At 39.3% G+C, this 26,817-nt stretch overlaps 1 protein-coding gene across 9 annotated transcripts in view; it reads right to left on the bottom strand.

Moving 5' to 3' along the window:
- Positions 1 to 26,817, bottom strand: part of Pparg (peroxisome proliferator activated receptor gamma) — a 131,608-nt gene that overhangs the window by 21,859 nt on the left and 82,932 nt on the right. For all 9 annotated transcript variants that reach the window (XM_075983111.1, XM_075983115.1, XM_075983114.1 and 6 more), the window contains 2 exons: positions 17,922 to 18,060; positions 4,983 to 5,182 (listed from right to left, as the gene is read on the bottom strand). In XM_075983111.1, the coding sequence (XP_075839226.1) occupies positions 4,983 to 5,182; positions 17,922 to 18,060 (339 nt within the window). The remainder of the gene's footprint in view (positions 1 to 4,982; positions 5,183 to 17,921; positions 18,061 to 26,817) is intronic.

Raw genomic sequence — 26,817 nt, forward strand, 5'->3', positions numbered from 1 at the left:
TGGTTTCCTCAACTTCCTTTCTGTCTTGCTCCTGTGTTTCAGTTTTGCTTTGTGAAACCATGGGATCTACAGGATGCAAAGGCTCTTCTGAAAGCACACGTCGCTACTCTCTAAGTGTGAAGAAACTCAAAGTTCAAGAGTTCTTTATATCGAACCCTGGCCGAAAACTGGCATATCCTCGAACCCTCGCCGAGAACTGGCGTATCCTCTTGACTCTCTTCTTTAACACTCTCTCCCGGCTTCTCCATGTGTTTTAACTTTTTTCCAGTACACTCGCTTTTCTGGAAAGAACGAGGGCTTTTAAACCCAAGCTCTTCTGTGCTGAGGTCCTTGGGCAGTGCCTTTTGAATGATATTTCCTATAAGCAAGTGCTGTTCGTGATGGAAGTTAGGAAGTCTATCAGATGTAATTCTGTGTCCCCATGTAGTTTAGTGATTTAAGACAAACAAATGAAAGCCTAAAAAGAATTATTCACACTCAAATGAACCAGCACATAACCACAGCTCTTAAATAAATTGTACAATATCAGCCAAACAGTTACTCAGTAGATAAACAAGAGTAATAGCCAACTTAATCCAACAACGAAAATAAATAAATAAAAATAAGTAAAGAGGCCCAAATTCTTTCCTTCTCAACTATACTGAATATTATTGCTATTGTTTGGTGTTGGGAATGACACCCTGAGCCCTGTATATGTAGGCAAGAGTTCTACCACTGAGTTACACACCCAAACCTAGAATAATATTCTTTTCATTTCTTCTCGAAAAAGCATTATTAGTTCAGATCTGTCATATTGTTAGCTATTACTAATGACTCTGATCATGAAAGAATTTATTTATTACTATTGATAGATGGATCAACAATGCCAGGAACCTAACTTGAGCAGCCTTGGAAATTATTCAGTACTGCTTCCTGCTTTATTCTTACGGGGCCCCTAAGTCTTCTTCAAGGGCTCCCTCAATACTTCTCTCCTCAGGGGAGAATATTCTAGTTCATTCAGGATCTTCAAAGATGAAGGGGATAGGCTATGCTTTGTCTATCTGTTAAGGACATGGCTTAAGAAGATACATCTTTCCTATCATTTGAGTCAGTATGATGGGACGGCCTCTGTATATGTAGAAAGCATAAATGTAAATGGGCAGAGAAATATTTCCACAGCAGTTTACAATTCTGCTTGGGCTTTATGATTCGGTGGTTTTGGATTTCATATACTATTCAGAATGATCATTTTTCTAATGGCACCAGTTTGCCCCTGTTGTTAAAAGAACAGTGACTTTACATGTGCCTATCATAAACAAGACGATGCCTTGGAACCCAAAGTCCAATACAGTATAAATAAAATGTTTTATTTCTTATTTATAGTTTGAATACAGTCAGGGCTTCACCAGGCACCACTCTTAGGTATATAGTGAAGAGTTGGCAGGCATACCCAGGGTTTTTCTATTCATTGTTTTATGGCAAGCCATGGCACTGAGAATGGTTTTTGAAAACCACTCTGTTTATTTTCATCAACAAATACGGGATCACGTGATCACTGCACCAGCGTGGTAGTCAAACATCCCAAACTTCCAAAGTCCATTCAGTTATCAAACTGCCTTCAAGAAATGAGGGCTCTAGTTCCAGCACATGTGTGGGCTTCAGAGATCTATAGTATCTTCAGCGAGGGAGGGGCTGTGGCTGAAGAAAACCACTGGAAGAAAAGCAGGTGGTGGGGGAATGGGTTCCACCGTATTTGAGGGCAGAGAAAAGGCATACTGCTCCTAAGAGTTCTTTAGTGATTCTGTAGCCCACATCCCCTTGAGCCTAGAACACTCAGGCCATACTCTTGGAGGCAAGATGATGAAAATTATTGGTATCTTATCCCATAGATATGATGTTAAAGTTGATAGGGGGAGAGCAGGAACACTTAATTTATCTGTTTTGAAAGGTGTGAGTGACCCCAGGGGATAAGATATAGAAGGAGGAAGTGTAGCTGAGGAGGGGGAGTGGCCCTTGCTGGCCTGGAGGCAAGGGCTGTGAGGGCAGCAGCTGGTGGGTTCCTAACAGCTCTGGTTAAATTGAGCAGTGAGATAAACGTATAAAGAATGGCCTCTTCAGTCCATCATTTCCTTCAGAAGGGTTCTGGGTAATTGGTCATCCACTACACTGAACAGCCTCCCCCAGGCTTGGCCTAACTGATGCCGCTGACATCAGCTGCAAGCTGTGCGCATAATGAGACCTAAGCTGCTCTCCTCACAGCCTCAGCCACTTTCTCACATCCCCCACCATCTCGAGAGGCCACACTTCAGCAAAACTTTCCCTATCAATGCAAATCTTAGCTTTCACAGTCCTGGCCAAGAGATAACATAACACCCCTGAGATAGATGCTATCAAATGAATAATAGGACCATGCTGATAAAGAGCAAATCGCACTGCAAATCACATTTTGGGTTTCTCTTCCATATTCTCTACTGAAATATTTCTTTCTATTGGTGCTCAGTTTGATTTCACCAGATAAGGAGAAAACAATGCCAAACAATTTGATTTTAGTTCTGTATAATCAGTGAATGGGTTTTTTATATTTGGCTGGGCCTCTTTTTCTTTTTCTAGACCTCAACTGGAGGCAATCCTGTCACTATCCAATCACTAATGACGTCTAGTTAGATGAACAAATATTGGGCTAGTGAAAAGCCCTCTGTTGAAAGTTCATAATTTCAAAGGGCATAAACAACAGTCTTTAATTCAATTAAACAAATAGTCTGAGTAACTACTATGGGCAAGGCACGAGCCTACTTACTACAGGGAAAAATGACAACCCTTGGCCTCTGAATTGAGAAGTCTATAATCAAGCTTTTGTAGCCCCTTCCTTAAATAGCTTAATAGCTATTTGTTTCACAAAGGGCCTCCAATTATCTTATTTTTAACTCAAAGATTCAGAGCCAAAAAGTCAGTTGGGATGAGGTTTCCAAGTGATTTCCAGTGGTTTGGTCTCTGCATCCTTCAGAGCAGAGATAGGAATACATCGGCAACCCATTATATAAATTTAAATTATTGCCTATTAGGGTAGTCTCTCTCTCTCTCTTCCACTTAGCTTTTAAGTAGTTTAAGTTTTTAATTGCTAAGATTTCCAGCATGGATTTCAGGTGTGCACTGGAGGTGAGGCAATAAAAACCCAGAGCCTGTGAAATGAATGGCTCTAGGTAAAACTGAACTGGCCACTATGGGACTCAGTGCCTTTCAGCAACCCCCTCCCCAGAGCCTAGCTCTGAGATCCCAGACTCCAGCCCTCTATCCTGCACCTGCTCTTGGCAAGCTGTTGCAATATGCCTTCAAGTGTTCACTCTTGTTAGTCATGTGGCTGCAGCCGTCCTTTACTTTCTTCCTGGGAATGAAGTCAGAGTAGCCATGTACAGGTCTTCATGGCTGTTTTTGGTACTCAGTAGACAGACTGCACTGTACTATGATTCGTGTTCTGTGGTCCTGGGAATAGCACACTGACAGTGTTCCCAACTAGCAGTCAGAAAGCTTACATCATAGCCTTCAGTTTCCTATGTGCTTATGCCTCTCCACTTCAGTTCCTTCCCCTTAAACAAAGATACACAACAGCTGCCTTCAGATGGTCCTGTGGCAGAATGTAAAGAAAGTATAAAATACGTGTGTATCACCGTATAGGTATCAATCCCTCCTGTAATGAGAAACTCAACTGTTCTTACTGACATGTGACTCTTTCTCACAGCTATTAGCTGACTACACTCTAAGTCATTTGATTAAAAAGAAAGACCTGAGATAATCATTAAAATATGATTTTTTTTCTAAAAAATAGTTACATAGTTACATGTATCTACCTATCAGTTGCCTTGCTCTCCTGGACTTGTTCACTTGAAAATAAATGACCACACCCAAGGCTTTCAAGGGCTGGATTCAGGCCTTTTGCATGGGATCTGCAGCTTTTACTGCCTTAGGGACATTCTGTAGACCATATCATCAAAGCCAGGCCCTGCCTGTAAAAACTGAGGGACAGAGATGTGACCCAGGTCACACTCCCAGCTGACAGTGGAGTGGGAAGCAGCAGGTAGGTTTCATTTTAATGTAATTTGGTGCTGATTCTCAGCTTCATGTCAGAAGCTTTCTGCTTTCTAGAAAACTGAACTCAACAATAGTTTTCAACTATTATGAATTTTCTAAACAATGACACTCAACAAACCTCCAGGTACATAAGGATCCTTTTGAGGTTTAGGCATGCAGCTCACCTCTATAATACATGTACCTAGCATGCTTGAAGCCTTGAATTCAACCCAATATTTAGCATTAATAATAATAAATAAATAATAATATTTAATAATATTAAATAAAATAATAATAAAATAAAACATTCCATTGGAGCAGCATAGGTAGTTTAGATCCTTGTAGAAACTAGAATTCATACATATAATAAAAGGATAGAGCTCCAGTTTTCCAGTAATAAAACTCGGTACTGTAAGGAAATAGGTCTCATCCTGGATGTTTTTGTGCCCACTCTGAACTTGGGATAAAAGACTCTGGGAACCTAGAAAGGTAAAAGTGGGACCTCACACCTTCCACACCTGCGTGGCCTCCTCCATGGCTGCTGAGGCATGGTGTTCTGACCAGTTATTTTGATGCTGAGCAAAGAGATGAGTCTAGAAAGAGGGTGGGGTCCTGAGAGGGCTTCACATTCATTTATGAATGTTAGATGGCCTATGAGTTCTTGTACTACTCTCAAAGGTGTTTTGTGTGTGTGTGTTTCTTTTTTTTTGTTTTGTTTTTAAATTACAGCTTGGAGGAGTTACTCCTTTTTCAGAACAGTGTTTACTTATCCTATTTAAGACATTTCCTGTGTTTTGGACCCGGCCTGCCACAAGATTTTAACAGCCCGCAGCTGAGCTATATTCTGCATATGCATGCGTACTGAGGCAAATCATTTAGTCAAAAGAAAGAACCCCCAGCCCCAACCACCCCCAAGAAGAGAGCAGAAGAGAACTAACTGATTTGTCTGTTGTCTTTCCTGTCAAGATCGCCCTCGCCTTGGCTTTGGTCAGCGGGAAGGACTTTATGTATGAGTCATACAAATGCTTCGCCAGGGCCCGGAGATCAGCAGACTCTGGGTTCAGCTGGTCGATATCACTGGAGATCTCCGCCAACAGCTTCTCCTTCTCGGCCTGTGGCATCCGCCCAAACCTGATGGCTACAGAGGAAGAGGAATGACAGGATGAATCATTGGATCATTACTATGGCTTTGCCTTGTGCTCTCCCCAGCCCTGGTTCCCACAGTGTACGAGCCCCTCCTCTCTCCACCCGCCACTGGTTCTGCTTTCTATCTACCACTTTGCTCGTGTTTTTATTTCACAACAGTAGCACAGAAAAATAAAACCGGAATAATTTACTTCTTCAACTTAAAAAGACAACATATGATCCTATTAGGAAATTGGAAGAATCTGTTTAGCAAATAGGAATACATACTCATTTAGATATGAATTAAAAAACAATTCCTATACATCCCTGAAGAACTAATGCAAAGAATGTAAAATGAAATTAAAAACAATAACAACACCAACAAGAACAAGGAACCAATGTAAAGTCACCTTCTTTGTAAGGCTTTCAAGTACAGCTAACTATTTATTCCCAGTACACCACTCACCCTGAACACTTCAATGTTCACACGGCACTATAATTATGACTTTATATGCCTCATGTTCCTCTGTAGAACAATGCCCCGAAGACAGGGACACTGTCTTATTTATCTTGGTAACTTCGACACTTCACAAAGGTCAGGTAGGAGAATCTACCTACAGATTTCATGAATTAAGGAGCTATGCAGGAGTCTAAGCTGTACAAACCCAGGCTCTCTGTTCTCGTGCAGGTTGTGTGATCTGCTTGTCCCTGTTGTGAAGAAAGGATAGTGCTCTATCCCTCTAGTAGACCAGGGAACTTGGACATGGAATGGATGGAGTTGGACTTACCTCTAACTCTGCAGAACTACCCCTTACTGAAGTGCATCAGAAAGACACCTTTACCCTTGGCTTCTCAAAGGGTGAGGAAGTGTGAATGTAAAAGAAAGATTGAAGAGAGACCATAGAGCATAAGGTGGGAATTAATCTGTGTGAGTTGTTGTCTGGGGTCAGAACACTTGCTTGGCATGTGAAAATCTTGCATTTCATTCCCTGAAAATCAAATTAATAACAATCTGTTTATAGGGTTTCAACTTGAGTAACTTTTCTTTCTTTCTGATATTTGTAAAAATGTCACTTTGAGTAACATTTTTCTTTGGGGTCATTCTTTGCTGCTGTTTAAAAAATTATAAAACGTAATAAAATAAATTTAAAATGGGGGTGCTAGAGAGTTGGCTTAGTGGTGAAGAGTACTTGCTACTCTTGTAGAGGACCTGGTTTGATTTCCAGTACCCATTTGGTGACTCACAACCATCTACAACTCTAGTTCTAGGGGATATGACATTCCTTTTGTACCTTTTTGGGCCTCGTGCCTGCTAAACACATGTTCTACTACTGAGCTTCAACTCAGTTCTTACTATTTTTTTATTGTATTTTATATTATATTCTTGAGATGTGGCCAAGAACTTGAAACTCCCTGCACTAGCATCCTTGCTGTTGGTATTACAGGTCACCACCATGCTCAGCTGAATTTTGTTTTAGAGAAAAGATTGCTTTGTATCCTTGAGTTTCATATGTGTAAATTCATCTCAGTTGGCCCTATGCTTTATCACTAATAAAACTAATGCACTACAGAGGCCTCAGTAGAGACCTTGCTTGGAGTTTGAGGGAAAGAGATGTTTGCCTCTCAGTTTACATTAAATCAGGATATGTTTAGATACTTTTGATAAATATAACTTTTGTACATGACCCTTCAGAAATCTTTAAACAATTGCCTTTTTTTCTTTTTTTGTCAAATTGCAGCCTCTCATTATTCTCTTCCATTTTAGCTACACTGGGATAGGGAATGTCAGCTTAGTGAGAAGCCTTCCCACCTGGGCCCCAGGTCCACTGGGTTCCCTCAGTCTATGATCTTGACACTTCCCTCTTCCGTTTTATAACTCTGGCTACAGTAGTTGACAATAACGCTTTTCTTTTCTCCTCTAGCTTGCAGTCCTCCATGAAGACAGGCGTCTTGCTTGTTATACTCAGCACTTAGTACATTGTTGGGCACATGTATTAAGTACTTATAGAGCATTTTGAAATTAAATGAATAAAACATATATTCACCAAGCTCAACAAGGTCCCACCCCTCCCTAAGGATCAGTAGTTAATGGTTGCTGGTAGAGGCAGAGGTCTTTTCTTCAGTAGTGTAGCCACTGGTAAGCTGCCAAGCTCCTGAAAATAGCTCCCACACACGCTTCTGTAAGTTATCCTGAGTAAACTCACTAATCACAAAATAAAGGAAGGAGGCAGAGGGAGAGAAAGGAAGAAGAGGAAGAAGGAGGAGGAGAAGAGGAAGAAGGACGATGATGACAATAACATGGAAGTAGAAGGGAACTAGCTAGTTTCAAAGAGAAAAGGGACAAGGAAAAGCAATAGGGTGAGTATGATATGTATACATGCAAATGCCATAATTATACTAATTAATTAATATATGCAAAACAACAACTTAATGACTGTGTAAAAGATCCTTTTATAGTCCCCTGCAAAGCCATTCTGAACCACTCCTTTCACACAGAACTAATCATTTGCTTTGCTGTCCTTTGAGTAATGTGGAAGAAAAGGGGGCAGAGCATGTGAGAACCACTTAGGAACATTCTAAAATTAGGTGTCTCTCATGAAACATTTTAATAAGCCACCGCTATATCCAAATAGGATATATATATACATATATATGTATATATTTAACTTTATATATATATATAAATATATAAACTTGAGGTTTGAAAAAGCTTTCTAAATGCTAGGCTTTCTTTTATACGAATATTAGTGTGAGGCTTTTTACAAAGTTTCTAATGGGTTTACAATAGTAATTCTGCTAGAACAGAAGCTATATGAATACTAGGTTTTATTTGTTCCTGAGTATAACAAAATACATATATAATAAAAATGTGAAGAATTAAACTTCAAAACACTGAGTTTAAAAATAGACAGATGAGTCAATATGTACATTGGGAGTTTATATAAGAGAAAGTAAGAATTATGACATATTAAAAAATGAAGAAATTGTGGACTGGATATATGGGTCAGTGGTAAAGTGCTTTTTTAACATGCATGATGAAGCTTTGGGTTTGATTCCCCAGCATGGCAAATAATAAAACAAAATAAAAATAAAAACAAACACCACAGAAATTGTGAAAAAACCTTGGAAAACATCAGAGTTATTATACAGTGAGACAGAAATTACTAGAATCATCTACTGTTTCACAGACCACTCCACACTGTCTCTTCACTTCCTAAATAATTATTAAGTGACTCTCATATATTAGATACTGTCTTAAGCTCAGGTTAAAGGCCAACTTCTTTCCTGCTGAGCTATCTCATTGGTCCTCTGTCTTTTAAAGAAGATTTATTTATTTTTTAGTGTGTATAAGTATTTTGCTTGCACATATATCTTTGCATCCTGTGTGTGAAATGCCTATGAGGCCAGAAGAGGGTATAGAATTCTTTGAAACTAGAGCTACTGACCCTCGTGAGTGCTGGAAACCAAACCTGGGTCCTCTGCAAGAGTAGCAAGTGCTCCTAATTACTGAACCTCCTATGATTAAAATTTTATAGGTAGAAACTATAAATATACATGGACATTAACATGATTAAAATGCATTTACCTTTCCTAGCGGGCAGTCACTATATCTAATTTAAGCAAAGAAAGTCACCTGTTACACTGACAGTTCTGCTTTCCCTCACCTAGCAAAAATAGCCAAAAAACATTTCAAAATCACTTTAAATAGAATATATTAAAGTAGTACCCCACTAGAATCTGAACAAATGCATATTTTCATAAGCCGAAGTTCTAAAAAATTGCTAAATCTCATGAATAAATTATTTATATTGCTAAATAACTCTGTTATAAGTTAGGCACAACCTGATCCACAGGTGGATTAGCATTTTTACACATCAGGAGTGTAGCAAAGGAAGGAGACAGGTCCTGCTTGGTGGAACTACATCTGCATGTAACAGATCTGAAGCAGAGAAACATTTTATTTGCTTCTTTGTACAAGCCAGAGATTCATATAGCTCAGGCTAATCTTGAACTTGCTAGTAGTGAGGATGACCTTGAACACCTGATCCTCCTGCTGCTACCAGAGTTTGTAGGAGTCTGCTCCTGCACCTGGAATTTTGTTTTTTAAAGGGGAGAATGCTGGTTGCATTTGTTTATTTGGAGTCCTGTGTAATTCCAGCTACACCCACATCAGGTGACTATTGAGCAGGGTTTAGCAAGACACCTGCTTCCTAATGTAACTTTTATTGTTGGGGTGGAAGTGTTGTGGGGCTGTGCTTCATCCCCAACAATAAATTCTTACACTTGTGAACACTATATAATGTGGAATCTGATAAATAAAAGTATCTTTAAATTTTTGTTTGCTTAGGACAATTGTAATCCCATCTTTCACATTTTGTATAGTATGACAAATAGTTCCTAAACATTTATCAAGGGTTGTCATCAGTGTCTCTTACATAAATCAGCTTTCTTCTGCAGCAACTGCTAATGCATCTCAAGCATGACTGTTAGCACCTATAGTTCCTATTAGACTATATGAAACTTTGCTAATGTTTAGTCTTGCTAGTGTGAGTATATCTTGAAACAAGAAATCTCCCTTTAACATTAGATCTTGTATTCTGTATTGATAAAAAAGCAAGTTCAAAACTAAAAATAAATAAAATAAATTCTGTGTATTATAGGTCAGATTGGCAGCTGCTGCTCCCCCAGCAGATAAAGAACAAACCCCAAAATTTAGTTTATCTGTTGGTCTCTTAACTTTTTTAAGTTGTTAGGATTGGTGTTTTTAGTTTAGTATTTTTTTTTAAATTTTTATTTTTAAGATGTGACAAGGACGGAACCCAGGGCCTGGTACATGCGAGGCAAGTGTTCTGTCAGGGAACTAAATCACCACTCCAGTTCCCACCCTTTGAGTGGAGAATCAAAGGAGGGAAAGGAAGTTGGGCAGTTGTTTCCTAGAAGGCTGAAGTTAAAGTGTAGACACAAAGACGGCCATTATACATTGGGGCCCAGGTATATATATAGTCTCCTACCAGTAATGATTAATTTCCAAAGACAAAAGGAAAATGTTCTCTGTGTTACTCTGAGTCACTGAGAGAGAAGTCTGGCCTTTAGGAAGGCAGCAGAATTAACACTACCACCACTGTTGTCAGGAAGTCAACTTTTTGATTTCTTCTCTGTGATAAAGCAGCTATATGGTTTACAGAAAATTATGCAATATCTATGGTTCCCAATTGCTTTATCTGCAGTAGAGGAACTAGGAAAAGATGTCTCAAGATTCCTTCTTATCTCTATATTTAGCTCTAAAACACTACAAAGATCTAACCACACTGCACTCACAGCACTTGGGGATACACTTTTTGCTTTCTTTTCTAAAGCAATGCTTGTTCCATCTTTGAGGTTTTACAAAGCCTGTTGTAGCACTTGTCACATACTTCAGTTTAGTATTTGGCATGGCCCAGTGGTAGAGCATGTGCTTAGCAGGTTTGATCGCTGGCATCAAAAAAAGAAAAAAAGAGAATTATCTAGAGAAATGTATCTCAGTTAAAAAAAATATCACATGTCTAGAGAGATGTCCCCAACTAGGTCCTTGGGCAGCTGAGGAGAGAGAGCCTGAAATGGCCCGATCCTATAGCCATACTAATGAATATCTTGCATATCACCATAGAACCTTCATCTGGCGATGGATGAAGATAGAGACAGAGACGCACATTGGAGCACTGGACTGAGCTCCCGAGGTCCAAATGAGGAGCAGAAGGAGGGAGAACATGAGCAAGGAAGTCAAGACCGCGAGGGGGGTACCCACCCACTGAGACAGTGGGGCTGATCTATTGGGAGCTCACCAAGGCCAGCTGGACAAGGACTGAAAAAGCATGGGATAAAACCACACTCTCTGAACATGGTGGACAATGAGGGCTGCTGAGAAGCCAAGGACAATGGCACTGAGTTTTGATTCTACTGCATGTACTGGCTTTGTGGGAGCCTAGCCTGTTTGGATGCTCACCTTCCTAGACCTGGATGGAGGGGGGAGGACCTTGGACTGCCCACAGGGCAGGGAACCCTGACTGCTCTTTGGTCTGGAGAGGGAGGGGGAGGAGAGTGGGACGTGCGGAGTTGGGAGAGGGGGAGGAGGCAGAAATTTTTAAATAAAAAAGAAATTCCACAAAAAAAAATATCACAGCTGGGTGGTGTGGTGTATGCCTTTAATCCCAGCACTCGGGAGGCAGAGGCAGGTGGATCTCTGTGAGTTTGAGGCCAGCCTGGTCTACAAGAGCTAGTTCCTGGACAGGCTCCAAAGCTACAGAGAAACCCTGTCTCTAAAAACAAAATAAAACAAAAAGCAAAAAAAAAAATCAGTATAAGAATTGGTAGGTCCCTTCAGGAAGACTAGGTTTGAGAAAGCTCATTAATGTCTTAAAAGATATATTAGCACATATATGATATAATTACCATATTCTAAAAAATATTAGCACATGACAGATTTATCACCTCATATTTAGTACTGATATTATTGAACAATAAACTTTAGGAATGTGGAATAATTAAGTATCTTGTTTTCTGGATCTGAGTATGCTAAAACATAGTAAACAAACATATTTTCAAAATACCCACCTAATTGTAAATTCATTAAAGTCAGATGCTACTTAATTATAAGTCATATTAAAATGGGTTTTTAAGATAAATCTGGTAAAATTAAAGAATAAAGTTGGATCATATAAAAAAAGGACTTTTTTCTTTCAATTTTTAAGGGATTAGTTTGTAGTCATAGCAGGCCTTTAACAGTTAAGATATGTTTCCCAGTCAGGTTTTCCATTTGTACATGTTTGTTGCATGTAAATCACACAAGACATAGTTGCTAGTGGTATGATCACTGTCAATAAACAATATCATACTCACTCTTCCTCTCATCTGTCTGTCTCTGTGCATGTGTGTCTGTCTTTATGTGTATGTGTCTGTTTCTCTGTGTGTATGTGTGTCTCTGTGTTTGTTTCTATGTGTGTGTGTCTCTCTCTCTCTGTGTCTCTCTCTCTCTCTCTCTGTATGTGTGTGTGTGTCTCCCTTTCTCTGTGTCTGTCTCTATGTGTATATGTCTATTCATCTCTGTGTATGTCTCTCTCTCTCTGTATATGTGTGTGTGTCTGTCTCTCTCTATGTGTGTATGTGTGTGTGTGTGTATCTGCCTAACTCAGCAGAATATGGTATACTGGGAAGAGGCAAACCATTTTGAAGAGCAAGCAGAAGGAATCAGAAAAGTCTTCAGGAACAGACATTTGAACGGGGCCTTGACTGTCAATTGGATTCTGATAGGGAGCATCAGGACAGGATCCAGAGGGAACAGCATTTGTCAGTACAGAGATTGTTTCCAGGAACGGAAAGATACAGTTTGCCTGAAGTCTAACTGGTAAGGGGATAGGAGTGGGCCCCTAGAGAAAGATACCACCACAGACTCATTAACGAAGGGGCTTTGCCACCTTTTCCTTCACGCCACAAAGAAGACAGGTCCATTGCTCTTGTTTTTTCATGTGGTGATAGAGGACATTGTGATAGATGTGTGTGTTAGAAAAGGCCTGTTCACCTCATGGTGGCCAGGAGGCAAAGGGAGGAGAATGGGGCCAGGCCTCACATACATCCCCTTCAACAAGGGGGCACCCCGATAGTCTCACTAGGTCCCACCACCTTCACAGCACCAGGCACTGGCAAGCAAGCCTTCAACATGGGCCTTTGGGTTCGTTTCAGATTTAAAATACAGCAAAGAGATTTTTTTTGTTTTTTTATTTGAGTAATAAAGCTTAAATCTATCATTTAGGCATTCATGCTATTTTCTAGGGCTACTGTTTGCCAGGCACTGGGACAACTACCTCAGACGTGCTGAATGCCACAAAAAATAGTGAAACCACTTTTTTCCTTCAGATTTTTATGAAACCACAAGAAACTATTTTTAAAGTTGTCAGCTTTTTATCTTCAATAAAAGGAAAACCCCCACATCATTTGTATCATAGAACATCTTGATCAGCAAAGCTTTCACTAATTTTTAAACATACAAAAACATTATTATCAAATTTCAATGTTATAGGGAAAGCCTGACTGAGTGATTCATTAGTAGCACAAGCTAATTCTTTCCTACTTCAAACTATTTTTTAAATGTATTTACCCTAAAACTAGGTATTTAGATTATATGTAAAAAGTAGCTCTAAATATGAAATAGTCACTGTTCAAAGTGCTTTATGACAGGGCGTCACATTGATTGTGCCTAGTGATGCAAAAGACATCTAAGCAATCCGTGGGACTATAAATGGTCCAGCAAATGACAGATTTTAAATGATCAGAATAATTGGCACATGTTTCTCTTGGTTATTTACAGGGAAACCTGCAGTGGTTTTTTTTTTTTCTAGTCCATGCTGAAGATGGGCATTTGAGAAACAGCCTTGTTTCCAGCAAGGAGGATCTAAAAGTGTGTCCTTCGACAGCATCTAGTCTGTGACAGAACAGAGCTGTAAGTGCTACCTGAAGAACTTTGGCCATAGGCTATTATCTGTATCTAGAGTGTCTACCAAAGACCCAAGTGTTCAAGTGTCACTGCCCTCTGGTAGTAATGGAACCTTTCAGAGGTGGGAAGTCTCCAGGTCCTCAAGTGTGCGTCTTTGGAGGGGACTGTGTGACCTCAGTTCTTATCTTTCTCTTTTTCACTCCCTCAAGGACGACCTGTTTCACTACAGGCAACAGGGCCAAATGACCATGGATTAGAACCCAGAAGCTGTGAGATAAAACTTTTTTAGTTTGATTATTTTTGTTTGTTTATTTTGAGATAGGGTCTCACACTGTAGCCTAGGCTGGCTTTGAATGGCAATCCTTCTGCCTCAGCTTCTTGAGTCTAGAGTTATAAGTATGTACCACCACCCTGGCTCAACCTTTAGTGAAATTTGAAATTTGAAGAGAAAGTTGAAATGGACCATGTGTACTTTTTAGGTAGATTGTTTTAGGTTTTTACTCTAGCCTTGCATCATCATACAACCAATATGCTAAGTATATCAAACTGATGAGCAGCTTGATTCAGGCACACAAATTATGATTTTATGGCACCAAAACATATGGGTGAAACATTCAAATTCAGGTAACTGATATGCAGATGCTTACATGTTTTGGAAGACTCTACCATTGTCTAGTAAAATGTATGGACTGGCTGGCTGAAAGGTGAAGAATTCAGTGAATTATGTTTTCCATTATAAATAACGAGCTAATTGTCAACTCTGAAAGGGTTTAGTGATCACTGGCTCTGTGACTTTGGGCATTATTCTCCACAGCCTTTTGGTTCCTTGAGAGTCACTTCAGAATCTCCCTTCAAAGCTACAAGGGCATTGCTATTAAAGAATTTAAACAGATTAAGTGGGCTAAACAGAGGCAAAGAACAGGAAGAAAGGAATGCAGTGTATATGTGGGAGAATGAGACAGGAGGATTGTGAGATCCAGCTCAAACTGAGCTACATAGTAAGACCTTGTTGCTGTGGAACAATCTTTGTACATTGTCAATATGTATTACTTTCATTGATTAATAAAGAGCCGACTGGACTATAGTTGGGCAGGATGAGATTGGGTGGGAAGTCAGACTAGTAGGACACTGGGAAGAAGGAAGGAGTCTGAGGATTCACCAGCCAAAGGCGGGGAAAGCAGGGCATGTACAAAATGAGGTAACAAGCCACGAGTCACATGGCAGCAGTAAATAAACAGAAATGGGTTCATTTAAGTTATAAGAGCTAGCTAAAAGGAAGTCCGTGCTATTGGCTGAGCATTTATAATTAATAATAAGTCAGTGTGGTTATTTGGGAGACAGCTGGAAGTACAGAAAACTCTGCCTACACTTTGTCTCCAAATAAAACAGATAAAATAAAAGTTAGAAATAAAGCAGCACATCCTGGGGCATGTTGGCTCAGGGGCGTGCTTATTCTTGTGCACAGTGACAGCAACTCCATAATGACGTTCAGTAGGATGCACAGGATGTCTCCTCTGTAATTTAGGAAAGGCATCCATTTTATGTGGATGGAAGCTTTACATTGACTCGTATGACTACAACCACTAAGAAAATGTATTCAGAAATGTTTCCTCATCAGGATTTGAAGCCCACTGCAGATTCCCTTCCTGTGTACAGACAATATGGATGTTTCCTCTATTGTTCAGCAAACACACTTCTCTGAAAACCTCCGAGAAGGAGTTTTCTTAGTCACCTTTAATTTCTTTAATGGTTGAACTACTTAGGTCTCTGATACCTTGACATTTAACTCCCATTGGTTCTTGCTTTTGCAAGGACAAACTGAACACACTTTTCATATCGGCCCCCTCTAGGTAGAGTAAGTGAAATAGGTTTGCTTACTTGTTTGCTTTTGAGACAAGATCTCACTATGCTGCCAAGTTGGCCTAGAATTTGCTATATAGACCACGCTGACCTCGAACTCACAGATCTTCCTGCCCCTGATTCCTGAGTGCAAGTTTACTGTTAGATAAAGTCAAATGATGACTTTATTATCAAGTGCATGGTAGTTTTCTTTGATTTTTCTGGATGGAAAAAATATACTATTCATATTACATAAGTCCAATTTTTGGGAAGAAGGGTATTAGGAATGGACTCTGGGGCCTTGTGCATGCTAAGCTCTGCACTAAGCCACACTCCCTGCATATAGTTGAAATACTATTTTTACTTGCAAATGCTAAAGAATTGGAGATACATTTCGTGTGAGGTGTGCTTGTTTGTAATCCACAGGAAATATATTTTACATCAGTGTTGTGGTTCCTATAAGTGCTAAGAACTATATTTCATATGAATGTGAGACATGATAATTTTTTTAAATAGGCAAAACCCAAAATAATCATTAGAAGCAGTACTGGCATGCTTTCCGAGACTATCTTGATGATAATGACCTCAAAGTCAATGATTTCTTCATAAAGATGAAATAAGTTGCCGGGCGATGGTGGCGCACGCCTTTAATCCCAGCACTCGGGAGGCAGAGGCAGGTGGATCTCTGTGAGTTCGAGACCAGCCTGGTCTACAGAGCTAGTTCCAGGACAGGCTCCAAAGCCACAGAGAAACCCTGTCTCGAAAAACCAAAAAAAAAAAAAAAAAAAAAAAAAAAAAAAAAAAAAAAAAAAAAAAAAAAAAAAAGAAATAAGTTTGCTGCAACTTGATTGCATCAACTAAAATTAAGTTCTTGGCTTAAAAACTTGATCTTATGTTTTATGAGGTCTGAAATAAAAAGGAAACTGATGGAATTAAACCAGCAAATTATTTTGCAATCAACGACTGCAGTTATACACTGCTACAAAGCAGATGTGGTCAAATGTTGAGGAAAGTTGGACCAAATTCCCTTCCTGTCCAGTGCTGTTGATAGCTCTATTCATAATGTACTCTTGCTTTTAAAGGAACCGGCCCATAATGACAACTACAGCTTTTACTGCTTTCAAGAGGGCAGAGTATCAACCAATTGTTCACTGACAAGCATCTTGATGGTAACCACTGTGAGGAACAAACAACTTCAAGATGGGACACAAATTAATCCTTACAGATATATCAGAGTCCACACAGATGAACCCTAAGTTCAAAGATTATCTTCTTACCAGATCAGTTTTGCGAGAGATGAAAGCAAAAGAAAGTAAAGATCGGAGCTGGGGTTGTAGCTCAGTGGTAAAGTGCATACTTAGTGTGTACAAGGCCCTGGTTCTGATCTCCTGCATGAGAGAAAGAAAGGAGGAGAAAGGAAGGAAGGAAGGAGGAAAGTAGGGAGGGAGGAAGGGAGGGAAAAATTGGATATCAAATGAAATAAAACTTCAGACTTAATTTGATAGCTTTAGTATATGTTAGTTCTTGAACCCATAAGGATTTTTTTTTTTGTAAAAAGAATTGACTAATAAGACTTGACAAACATAACACTGTGAAGTTACAACTAGAATTAGTTTTGTGGGCCAGTCAATCAATCAGAACCAAATGGGAATGAAGAAGTTGTTTTTAGCAGGCATAGATCGTCTATGATTATTAAGAGTGAGTGCTATAGCTCACGAACACATGGTCTTCTCTACTATTTCTCTGAAGCCAACAAAATCTTTTTTTTTTTTTAATGCTGGGGATGGAACCCAGGATCTCATATGTACTATAAAACACTCCTTCACACTGCTACACGCTATAAGTCTGAATCTAAATAGAGCTTAAAGTGTGAAGTTTTATCCTCTTGTATTTATGTAGCATTGAAATTTTGTGGGAATTAAAGATATTTGTGACTTTTTTCTACAAATCTGTGTGTTCTCTGAAGTAAAAGACAACGCTATGCTCATCTTTGCATGGTAAAGAACAACAAGAAAATACATGAGCCCAAATTCTGATATGCTACTTAATTCTGATACTCTCAGAGACAATATGTTTTAAAAAGTGGGTATTAATGACCAATGCATAATAGTATAATTTAGCTTTTAAACTGTTTTAAAAAAGATTTCAATGCAACATAAAATCATGTTTATCCTTACATTTGTGTTAAAATATTACAGTTTTCCACAGATCTTTTCCCCAAGTTTTAAATCTTCTCTCCAGCCCAGCCAAACAGAGGAGGATTCTCTGTAAAAGCTGAAATAGTTGGCCTACACAAAGAAGCTCTCATCAGGATGAGTTTGAAACCTGTCATTTTTATAGAAGAATTGTACCCATTTCCATTAGCTGTCCTTGTGCCTACTGACCTGGACCTAACATTGGCCATGAGAGTGACAAGGTGCATACATGGTCCTCAGTGTTCACTTACCATTGTGAGACATCCCCACGGCGAGGCACTTCTGAAACCGACAGTACTGACATTTATTTCTACTTTTTTTGTGAATCCGACAGTTAAGATCACATCTATCATAAATAAGCTTCAATCGAATGGTTCTTCGGAAAAAACCCTACAAAGGGATATGGAAAATAAACAATTTTTAAGTCTGTGTGACACATGGAAGCAGCAGCCTGAGGATAAAGACATACTCACTGACCTGGATATCAGAAAAAGTGGATTTGGATCGGGAAAATAGCTCAATCAGGAAAGTGCTTGCCTTGCAAGACTGAGGCCATAGTTCAATCCTTAGGTCCCTTTGTAAAGATGCTGGGCCTCATGTGGTGTATGCTTGTCATTCCAGGACTGGAAGGTAGAGACCAGAGGAATCCTGGGACCCATTGACCAGTCAATTTAGTCTAATTGGTGAGCTCCAAGACAGTGGGAGATCCTGTCTCAAATATGGTTGACAGTATTCATAAGGATGATACCTGAGGCTGTCCTCCATCTTTTATATGCATGCATATACATATGCACCTGTACCCTATACATATGCACATCTGTGTACATAAAACATACATGAACTTATGCATATACTTATACGTATGTGGGTTTGTGACACAGTTATTCCATGGGGGCCTTGTATAAGTGGCTTTCTGTGGCTTACTGTAAACCAAAGAACAGGAGGATCCTCTAGGGTCCTTTTGCACCTCTTAGACACTGAGCACATCCCAGTGATGTCAGGCAATGTACCTTGGCTCTACATTTGGTTTTCAGCATGTTCTAAGAAGTGCTCTGGATTTAATGTAATGCAAATAAAACACCATGTAATCAGTCCAGTCTCTCAGCAAATGATTCCAGCAGCGTGCCCCGGCCTTCATAATTGTGCTAAGCAGCTTGGCAAAGTTATAGTCATTTCCTTCTAAAGTATGATCAGGGCCAATAAAAATCCACATGTGGATAACTTTTTGGAATTCTCCATGTTGCAATTTCCTGCAGAATTTGCTTTATTTATTTATGTAGTTGAAAGAATCCCCCACCATTGTAGCTTGCAAGCAGAAAGAGATAGCAGGAAATAATATGAGAAGCAATTGGGAAATCCTCAGAAAATCTGCTACTTCAAGATGCAAATACGTCCTTCTAGGGCTAAGAGAGTACTCTTCTGAATTTACTACATATTTTGGATAGAACTGCAGAAAATTTAATTGTAGTTGCCTTCTAGCTCTATTGTGTGTGTGTGTGTATGTCCATAGTTTTCTCATTTCTTATTGTGTTAATTTTCATGAAACTCATTTCTCTCAAATTCATCTGGTCCTGTTAGGTATGGAAAACTTGGAATGGGTCAGCAAGATGACTTAGCAGATAAAAGCACCATGTAAATCTAACAATTCAAGTCTGGTCCCTGGAACCCATGTTGGAAGAAACAAATGGGCCCCTCAAGGTTGTCCTCTGACTCTATATGAGCACTGTGCCATATGTTCATACTCACACTTAAATATCATACACAGACAACAATATAAATACAAATAAAATTTAATTACAAACAACACAAGCCCCCACTGAGTTAATATTGGCTCTGCTTTGGCGTGGATTTTAACTTTCTCCAGCTCCACCTCCCTAGAGCTTCTGTACATGTTACCAGCGAGCTACCTCCCTGCCTTCAGCATTATGTCTTGGACAGTAAACAATAGGCATGTTCTATGGCCTGCTTGACATCCTTACTGGAAAGGTCACTAGTCCTTCAACTCACTGTCCGCAAATGAAATCCTGGCCCTCCCTATAAGCTCCTTTACTGTGGCCTTTTCCAATTCAGCTGGGGCAGCTCCATGCCTTGTTTCTCAAGCCAAAATTCATGAAGTCATATTGGCTTTTTTTTCTTGAAGTTACTTGATCCCTTTCTTTCCCTCAAGTGGCTAGCCTTTTCTCTAAATACAGGCTTAGTATTCCATTATCTGAAATTCTTGGGAGCATAAGTTTATGGATTTCAGATTAAAAATAATTCTCTAGAATAGTTGCATATACAAAGTTATCTTGGTCTTGGGGGAACATATGGACCCAATGTCTGTAAGCATTAAACCTGTGTTCCTCTTTACCTTTTTCCTGTGCTAGGATTCCAACCACTCTACCTACCACTGATCCACACCCCCATTTCTGAGAAAGGGTCTTACTGTATAGCCCAGGCTGTCTTCAAACTTATGGTATTTTTGCATTAGTCTCCCAAGTGTTGTGATTGCAAGGCAGGTGCTACTGTGATCAGCTCATATTGTACACAATTTGTGGGTTTTCTTTAGTAGAATTTCTATACTATATGATACACAATTGATATATGTTATAAGATAATACAAGATTATTTTCCAAATTGGCCATGTTTTTTATAGCCCTCTAAACTGTTATAAAAATTTGAGTGCCTCATTACTGCTTGGTGTAGTCAGACCTCCTTATGTTTGCTGCCCTCCTCAGCCTCCCTTGCTCCTGTGACCATAGGTACATGACACCATGCCCAGTTGTCAGATTTCGTTGAGAATCTATTATATGTAAAATGTAAGTATGATCTCAACATATTTCCCTGGCTTTTCATTTCCAAGTTTGTAACAGGTTATCTTGTCTAAAACTGAACATTAGGCATTTTTTTAATATGTTCTAGACGCTTATTTACTATCTGCACATGTGTTGGTAGGTATTTTCTCTCTGGCTTTATGCTGAAATGCATTTTTCAGTGATTTGTAAAAGTTTTTAAAGATTTTATTTAACTTCCATTCTTGAGAGATGATAGGCACACCCCTTAACACTTTGAATCCTGTTGCGTTTGTGTATCCATTGTTGCTGTGGGAAGTATGCTGTTAACTGTTTTGGTGATCTTTCTGCCTTACTTGTTGCTTTTATACATCCTCTTTCTCTGTAGGCTTACTACCGTGTGTGTAGGTATAGGTTTTCATTTTCTTATTTCCTTGGTTGTGTTTTCTGATTCTGGGTTTCCCTTGTTCATCAGTTTTGGGATTCTAATTAGACAAATCTTATTCCTTGTGCTAATTTTGTGTTTCTGAACTTCTCTTTTGTGCTTTCCATATTCTTGTCCCTATTTGTTTACTACTATTGATTTCATATGTAAAAATCAGAACACCAATCAAATAAGGTCACATAAAAACCCAATTATCCTGATAGAAGTAAAAACAAACATTTCTCACCAAGTTTACTAGTGAGAACTTTTCTGAATTTACTCTGATAATGTTTAGTGCAAACATACCTTTTTAACCTTCAACAACACTAGCAACTGGCTCTGAGAACTAAATGAGCCTTCAAAATCTGGCCAGCTCCAGAATGAACACTCTTTCCATATTCTTTGTGATTTGAATACCATCTTTCCCTCTGTGTCCAGTATGATATTTGAGCTTTCCATTGGCTTTTTCATTGTGATATTTGTATGTTTAACTTTTAGAAGTTTCAGTTGATTTGGTTTTTAGGCCTGGGCATTCTTAAGGGGTCTGTTTGTTTGGTTCCTATCCCCCTTTAAATCAAGTCTTACAGATCTGCTCTTTATCCTGTATCAGGCCTTCCCAATACCTGCATTTGGGAGATGAGTAAACGGTGTCAATACTAGTTTTTCTTTCTCTTTCTTCCTTCATTTCTCCCTTCTTTCCTTTCTTTCTTTCTCTGATATGTCATTCAAAATGATTGCTTTTGTATGTGGTTTCTGATGTTTTATTTTGACGTTATCTTTTGACCATAAACTGTAGAAATTCTATAAAGTCTAAATTGGGAATTCTTTCCTTCAAAGAGAATTTGAAGATGCTTCTTCTGGAAGTTCAGGTACCACTGGCTTATGACATCCTAATATTATTGAGAATCCTGGCTCTATCTGAAAGCCCAAAGCTCAGCTCCTCTTACTTGTTGGCTCTGACTGAGCATGGCAAATCAACACCTTCCCAGCTCTGTGAGCATCTCCCCAGGAAAGCCCTGCTGAAGACTCTATTGTCAGCTTGTTTTGTCTTTGCTATGGTTTTGGAATTTCTGCTACTCCTGTGTGCTAATACTGTGATATTAACAGTATCCTAAAGAGTATGTCCCATTACAAACCTGATGCAATAGAAGCCTCTTTCTACTCAAAGGGTCCCAAGACTGTGGTTGTGCCAATGTTGATGATTAACAGCAAGTTAATATGCATCAGATCCATACTGATGAGGAATTTTGATTGCTCAATTTTGAAAATAAGATTTTGATAATTTTGATAATAAAAAATTTAGCTTGATTCATATGATATATATCAAAAGTGAACCATTTGGGGATTATTTGGAGTCCTTCAATGCTAAAAGAATAATCATCCTGGATATCATTTATGTATTCTATACCAGTATAAAAATTCTTTTGAGACAAGGTCTCATGTAGCCCTGGTTGTCCTGAAACTCACTGTGTAGACCAGACTGGCTTTGAACTCATAAAATGTGCCTGCCTCTGCCTCCTTATGCCAGGACTAATGATACACTAATGGTATATGGACTAATGGTTGGCTGCTATGCCCAACCCCATATTTAAATTCTTAATCTGAATATATATAGAATACATACCTACGAACTTACTTTTACTATTATTCCCCTCTAAATTAACGGTAAGCAATTGTATTCATGTCACTTAACTCTTTCAAGAAACATGAGGAAGATATAAGAATCTCACTGAATATTTTCCTGTGGATTTATTTACTGACTTGAAGAATGAAGCTGGCTTTTCCAAAACTTCTTCATAATGCTAATAAGGAAACACTCCAACAGTATGCTCTTCAGCAGTTTAGGGCCTATAAAACAATGTGCATTTTCAGTTGGCATTCTTTTTCTTATCCTTTCACAGCTGTCTCTTTGGAATACCATGTAGTGAATGGGACAAAGTTTTTGGTTACTGATTCAGAAGCTGCTCTTGTGTATACGTTGATTCCAGTGTCTTCCTATTTGCCTGTGAGAAAACGACTCTGGCTCTTGTTTATGTCTTGTTTTTAAATATTTATCAGCTCCACTCTAATTGCTTTATTTAACTATTATTATTGTGTGTGGGGGAGGGTGTCAGATAACTACTCTGTGGATCTGATTTTCTCCCTTTAACTTTAAGTAGGTTCTGGGTACTTAACTCAGGTGATCGGGTTTGTTCAGAAAATACCTTTACCTGAGGAGTCATGTTAACAATCTAATTATTTTATTCATTTTTTGTTTTTATTTTATGTGTATGAGTGTTTCGCTAGCACATTGTCCTTAAGCCCCGCCTATGTAGTCCCCACAAAAGCCAGAAGAGGGTGTAGAATTCCTAGGACTGGTGTTCTAAACTGCAGTGAAGGTGCCAGGAACTGAACCTGAGTCCTCAGGAAGAACAGCCAGTGCTCTTAACTCCAGCTCCACAATTCTTCCATTTTTTACAAAACTTCATGTACAACAAGCTTAGCATGGTAGTGCTTTTACCACGAGATTGAAAGTTCTGTGCTGGGATTGCATGCAGCCTTCTCATGAGATACTCAGCCTGTAGAAGCTGAGTTACTGAGCTACCCTTGGCAGGCAGGAATGCATTCAAGCCATTTACACAAGACAGGGCCCCACACAAAAGTAGGGTTCATTGCGCTGTAGTGCAGATTGTATTTACTCAGAGCTTTAGTAAGTCTTGGTTCTAAATGATCTTTCGGAAGAGATTACAAAGTATGATTGCTCTGGTTTGAGTGTGTCTCCCAAGGTTCCAGTGTTAAGTTTTAATCTTTCCGTGAATGGAAAAGGGTGGAACTTAATCTGACTGAAGCTGGAGGTGGGGCCTTTGGTCAGTGATTAAGATTAGATAAAGCCCTTAGGGTGGAGTTTGTGATTGAATATTGGTTACCTTATAAGAAGAAGAGATACTAAAAGATACACAGACAGACAGACAGACAGACAGACAGACACACACACACACACACACACACACACACAAACACATGCACCCCACTTCCTGTCTCTTACCATGTAAAGTCCTACACTACTTTAGAATTCTGCATCAAGAAAACAGTCACCAGTTGTGGACTCTCAACCTGGAGCCAGAACCACGAGTCCAAAGAACTCTTCTCTTTAAGAATGAAGCCTCGGGTATTCTATTTTACTAATAAAGGGGGCCCTAAAACAAGGATTACACTCAAGAAAACAAAACCACAAACGTGGATTTGCAAACAGCAAATGGTAGTTTTTCAAACCCTAAGCCATGTGTAAGCTCTCAGATGGAGGAGGCTTTACTTTGTGTAAGTCTGTAGTAGTAACATAAGAGCCTGTCACTATTCATTTTATCAACTCCAACCGTGTGCTCCTGCTTGAATTTTGACAGGGATCACAGATATGAGCCATACACTGGCGTCCTAATCTTCTCACCGTATGCAATATTCGTTTTGATCCATAAATGAGTCCATAAACTTTATGGTCAACTGAATTTTAATTATGGGAGTACCCCATACCCTATGGAAATGACAAATATTAAATTGCCAAGGTTCATTTTAAGCTATGTCCAGGTGAGACAAAAACATTTGCTGGTTTTTTTTTCCTTCTCCTTAGTTCTCACAGGCACTGGTGACAGGCTGAGTGGACATCTTTGTTTTTAATGGCCATTGACCTATTGGGAATGAGGCGCAGTTTGGAGCTTAAGTTGTGTTTCTTCAGGCTCCACGCCCTATAATAAGTGGGCATCAAACTTTTGAGTCTTAGGACTCCTTTTTTATTAAATTATTGTGATGACTTTAAAGAGCTTTTATTTATGTAGACTTCATTTACATATATTTCTTAGACAAATTAAAACTGAGAACAACTTATTTTTTATACAGGATCTGTGTTTCCTAAACTGGTTTCAAACTTTTGTTCTCAAGTGGTCTTCCTTCCTCATCCTCTTCAGCAACTGGGGCTATGTGTACACGTTATAGTAATGTGGTGGTTTGAGTAAGAATGACCCCCATAGGCTCATATGTTAGATGGTTAGTCACCAGGAAGTGAAAATGTTGCATAGGATTAAAAAGATTAGGAGTAGCCCTGTTAGAGGAAATGTGTTATTGGGGGTGGGCGTTGAGGTTTCAAAAGCCCATACCAGTTCCAGTCTTCCTCTCTCTGCCTACCAATCGGGTTGTAGCTCTCAGCTACTGCTCCAGCATCTGCCCACATGCTGCCGTGTTCCTTGCCATGATAAGGGACCATACCTTTGAAACTGTAAGCCAGCCCTCATTTAAATGCTTTCTTTTCTAAGAGTTGCTGTGGTCATGGTGGCTCTTCCCAGTAACAGAACAGTGACTGGTACAATTACCAGCATCCAATAGAGAAATCACATGTAAGGGCATATGAGCAAATATTCCACTAGCTACCAGTGTTGTCATCACCCCAAATCATGTAGTTTCTATAACTCTTCAGTTATACTTGTAAAGAATGAGAATGAGAAGGTGAATAAACAGTGTTAACACCATGGAATAATTCCAAACCCATGGCTGTCATGAAAGAGTCTCATGGACCTCTGAGGCTCTGTGTTAACTCTGAGCACTGTGACATGAAGAAGCCAATCACATTGTTTCATTCGCATTTTTACTTTTCTGTTATTAATTTAAGCGTGCACACCAATCAATGGGTCCCATTATGTCATCATTATACATATGCATCATTACGTTTTCCCCCCATTAATCTTTTCTCATCTTTAGAATGTACAGGTCTTTGGCTAGGGGTGGTGTCACAGGCCTGCAATCCCAGCAAGATGGGCAGAGGCAGGAAGATTGTGAATTTGAAGCCTGTCTCAAAAAATAAAATAATATGTATACATGTCTATTTTCCCTTCCTAGGGAAGCACAACTCTCTTTTGTTTTTGTCTAGGAATTCCATCTCCTACGTTTTGGGAGGCTTGTAAATTATTACAGGTAAGTACAATATTCCTAGTTCTTTTGTACTGTTTTTGCTTGGTGGGTTTTGTCTATGGCAGGTATGGATTTACCTGCATTTTGTTAATTTTATTGTTTACTCTGCATCTCTGCCTTCCACCCTGTTTTCCTTGTCTGCTTGTTTTGTTTGGCATTGCAGGGGATGGAACTCAGCCTTGTTCATTCTAGGCAGGTGCCCTGTCACTAAGCTACACTTCCAGTCCCCTATTTAGCCTTTCCTGATCACAATGTGAAGACTGCTAGATTTTTCTTCCTCTTTCTTTTTTGCTTGCGTTGCCTTCTGAGTTTTAGTGTCTTTGGGGCATAACTTTTATCTCTATCACCAAATACTGAAAATGTTGGTGACTTTCAATTCTCAACTGTCTTCACCAATGTTAACTCCCATGAATGTGTGACTAGAGCTAGGGTGAAATTGCTTGCTTGCAGGTTCCAATTTTCTAGGCACTTTACCAACATATAGGAAATAAATTACTACAAAGTCTGAGCAATCAGACAGTTCACACTCATTAATGTACATGAGCAGCATTACCCAAACTGAATGGTTTCTTCAGATAAATATGGCTCAGAATTCAGCAACTCAAAAAAAAAAACTGTGTAAACTTTACTCATTAAATACAATAACATATGCTTACTACTTACAGGGATCTCAGATTATTGGGTTTGTAGAATGATTTAACTTCAAAGCTATTTCAATCACAGAGTGATTTCTTTTCATTGTTTTTGTGTTTTGAAACAAAGTGTCTTGCTGTCTGTCCTGCCTCCACCTCCTGTGGGTGGGGCTCACAGGCATGTAGCAACAGACCAAGCATGTGCCATCAGGCCAAGCATGTGCCATCAGGCCAAGCATGTGCCATCAGGCCAAGCATGTGCCATCAGGCCAAGCATGTGCCATCAGGCCAAGCATGTGCCATCAGGCCAAGCATGTGCCATCAGGACAAGGCATGTGCCATCAGGCCAAGCATGTGCCATCAGGACAAGGCATGTGCCATCAGG

This window comes from Microtus pennsylvanicus, chromosome 8 (genome assembly GCF_037038515.1).
Source record: "Microtus pennsylvanicus isolate mMicPen1 chromosome 8, mMicPen1.hap1, whole genome shotgun sequence".
Classification (NCBI taxonomy): Eukaryota; Metazoa; Chordata; class Mammalia; order Rodentia; family Cricetidae; genus Microtus; species Microtus pennsylvanicus.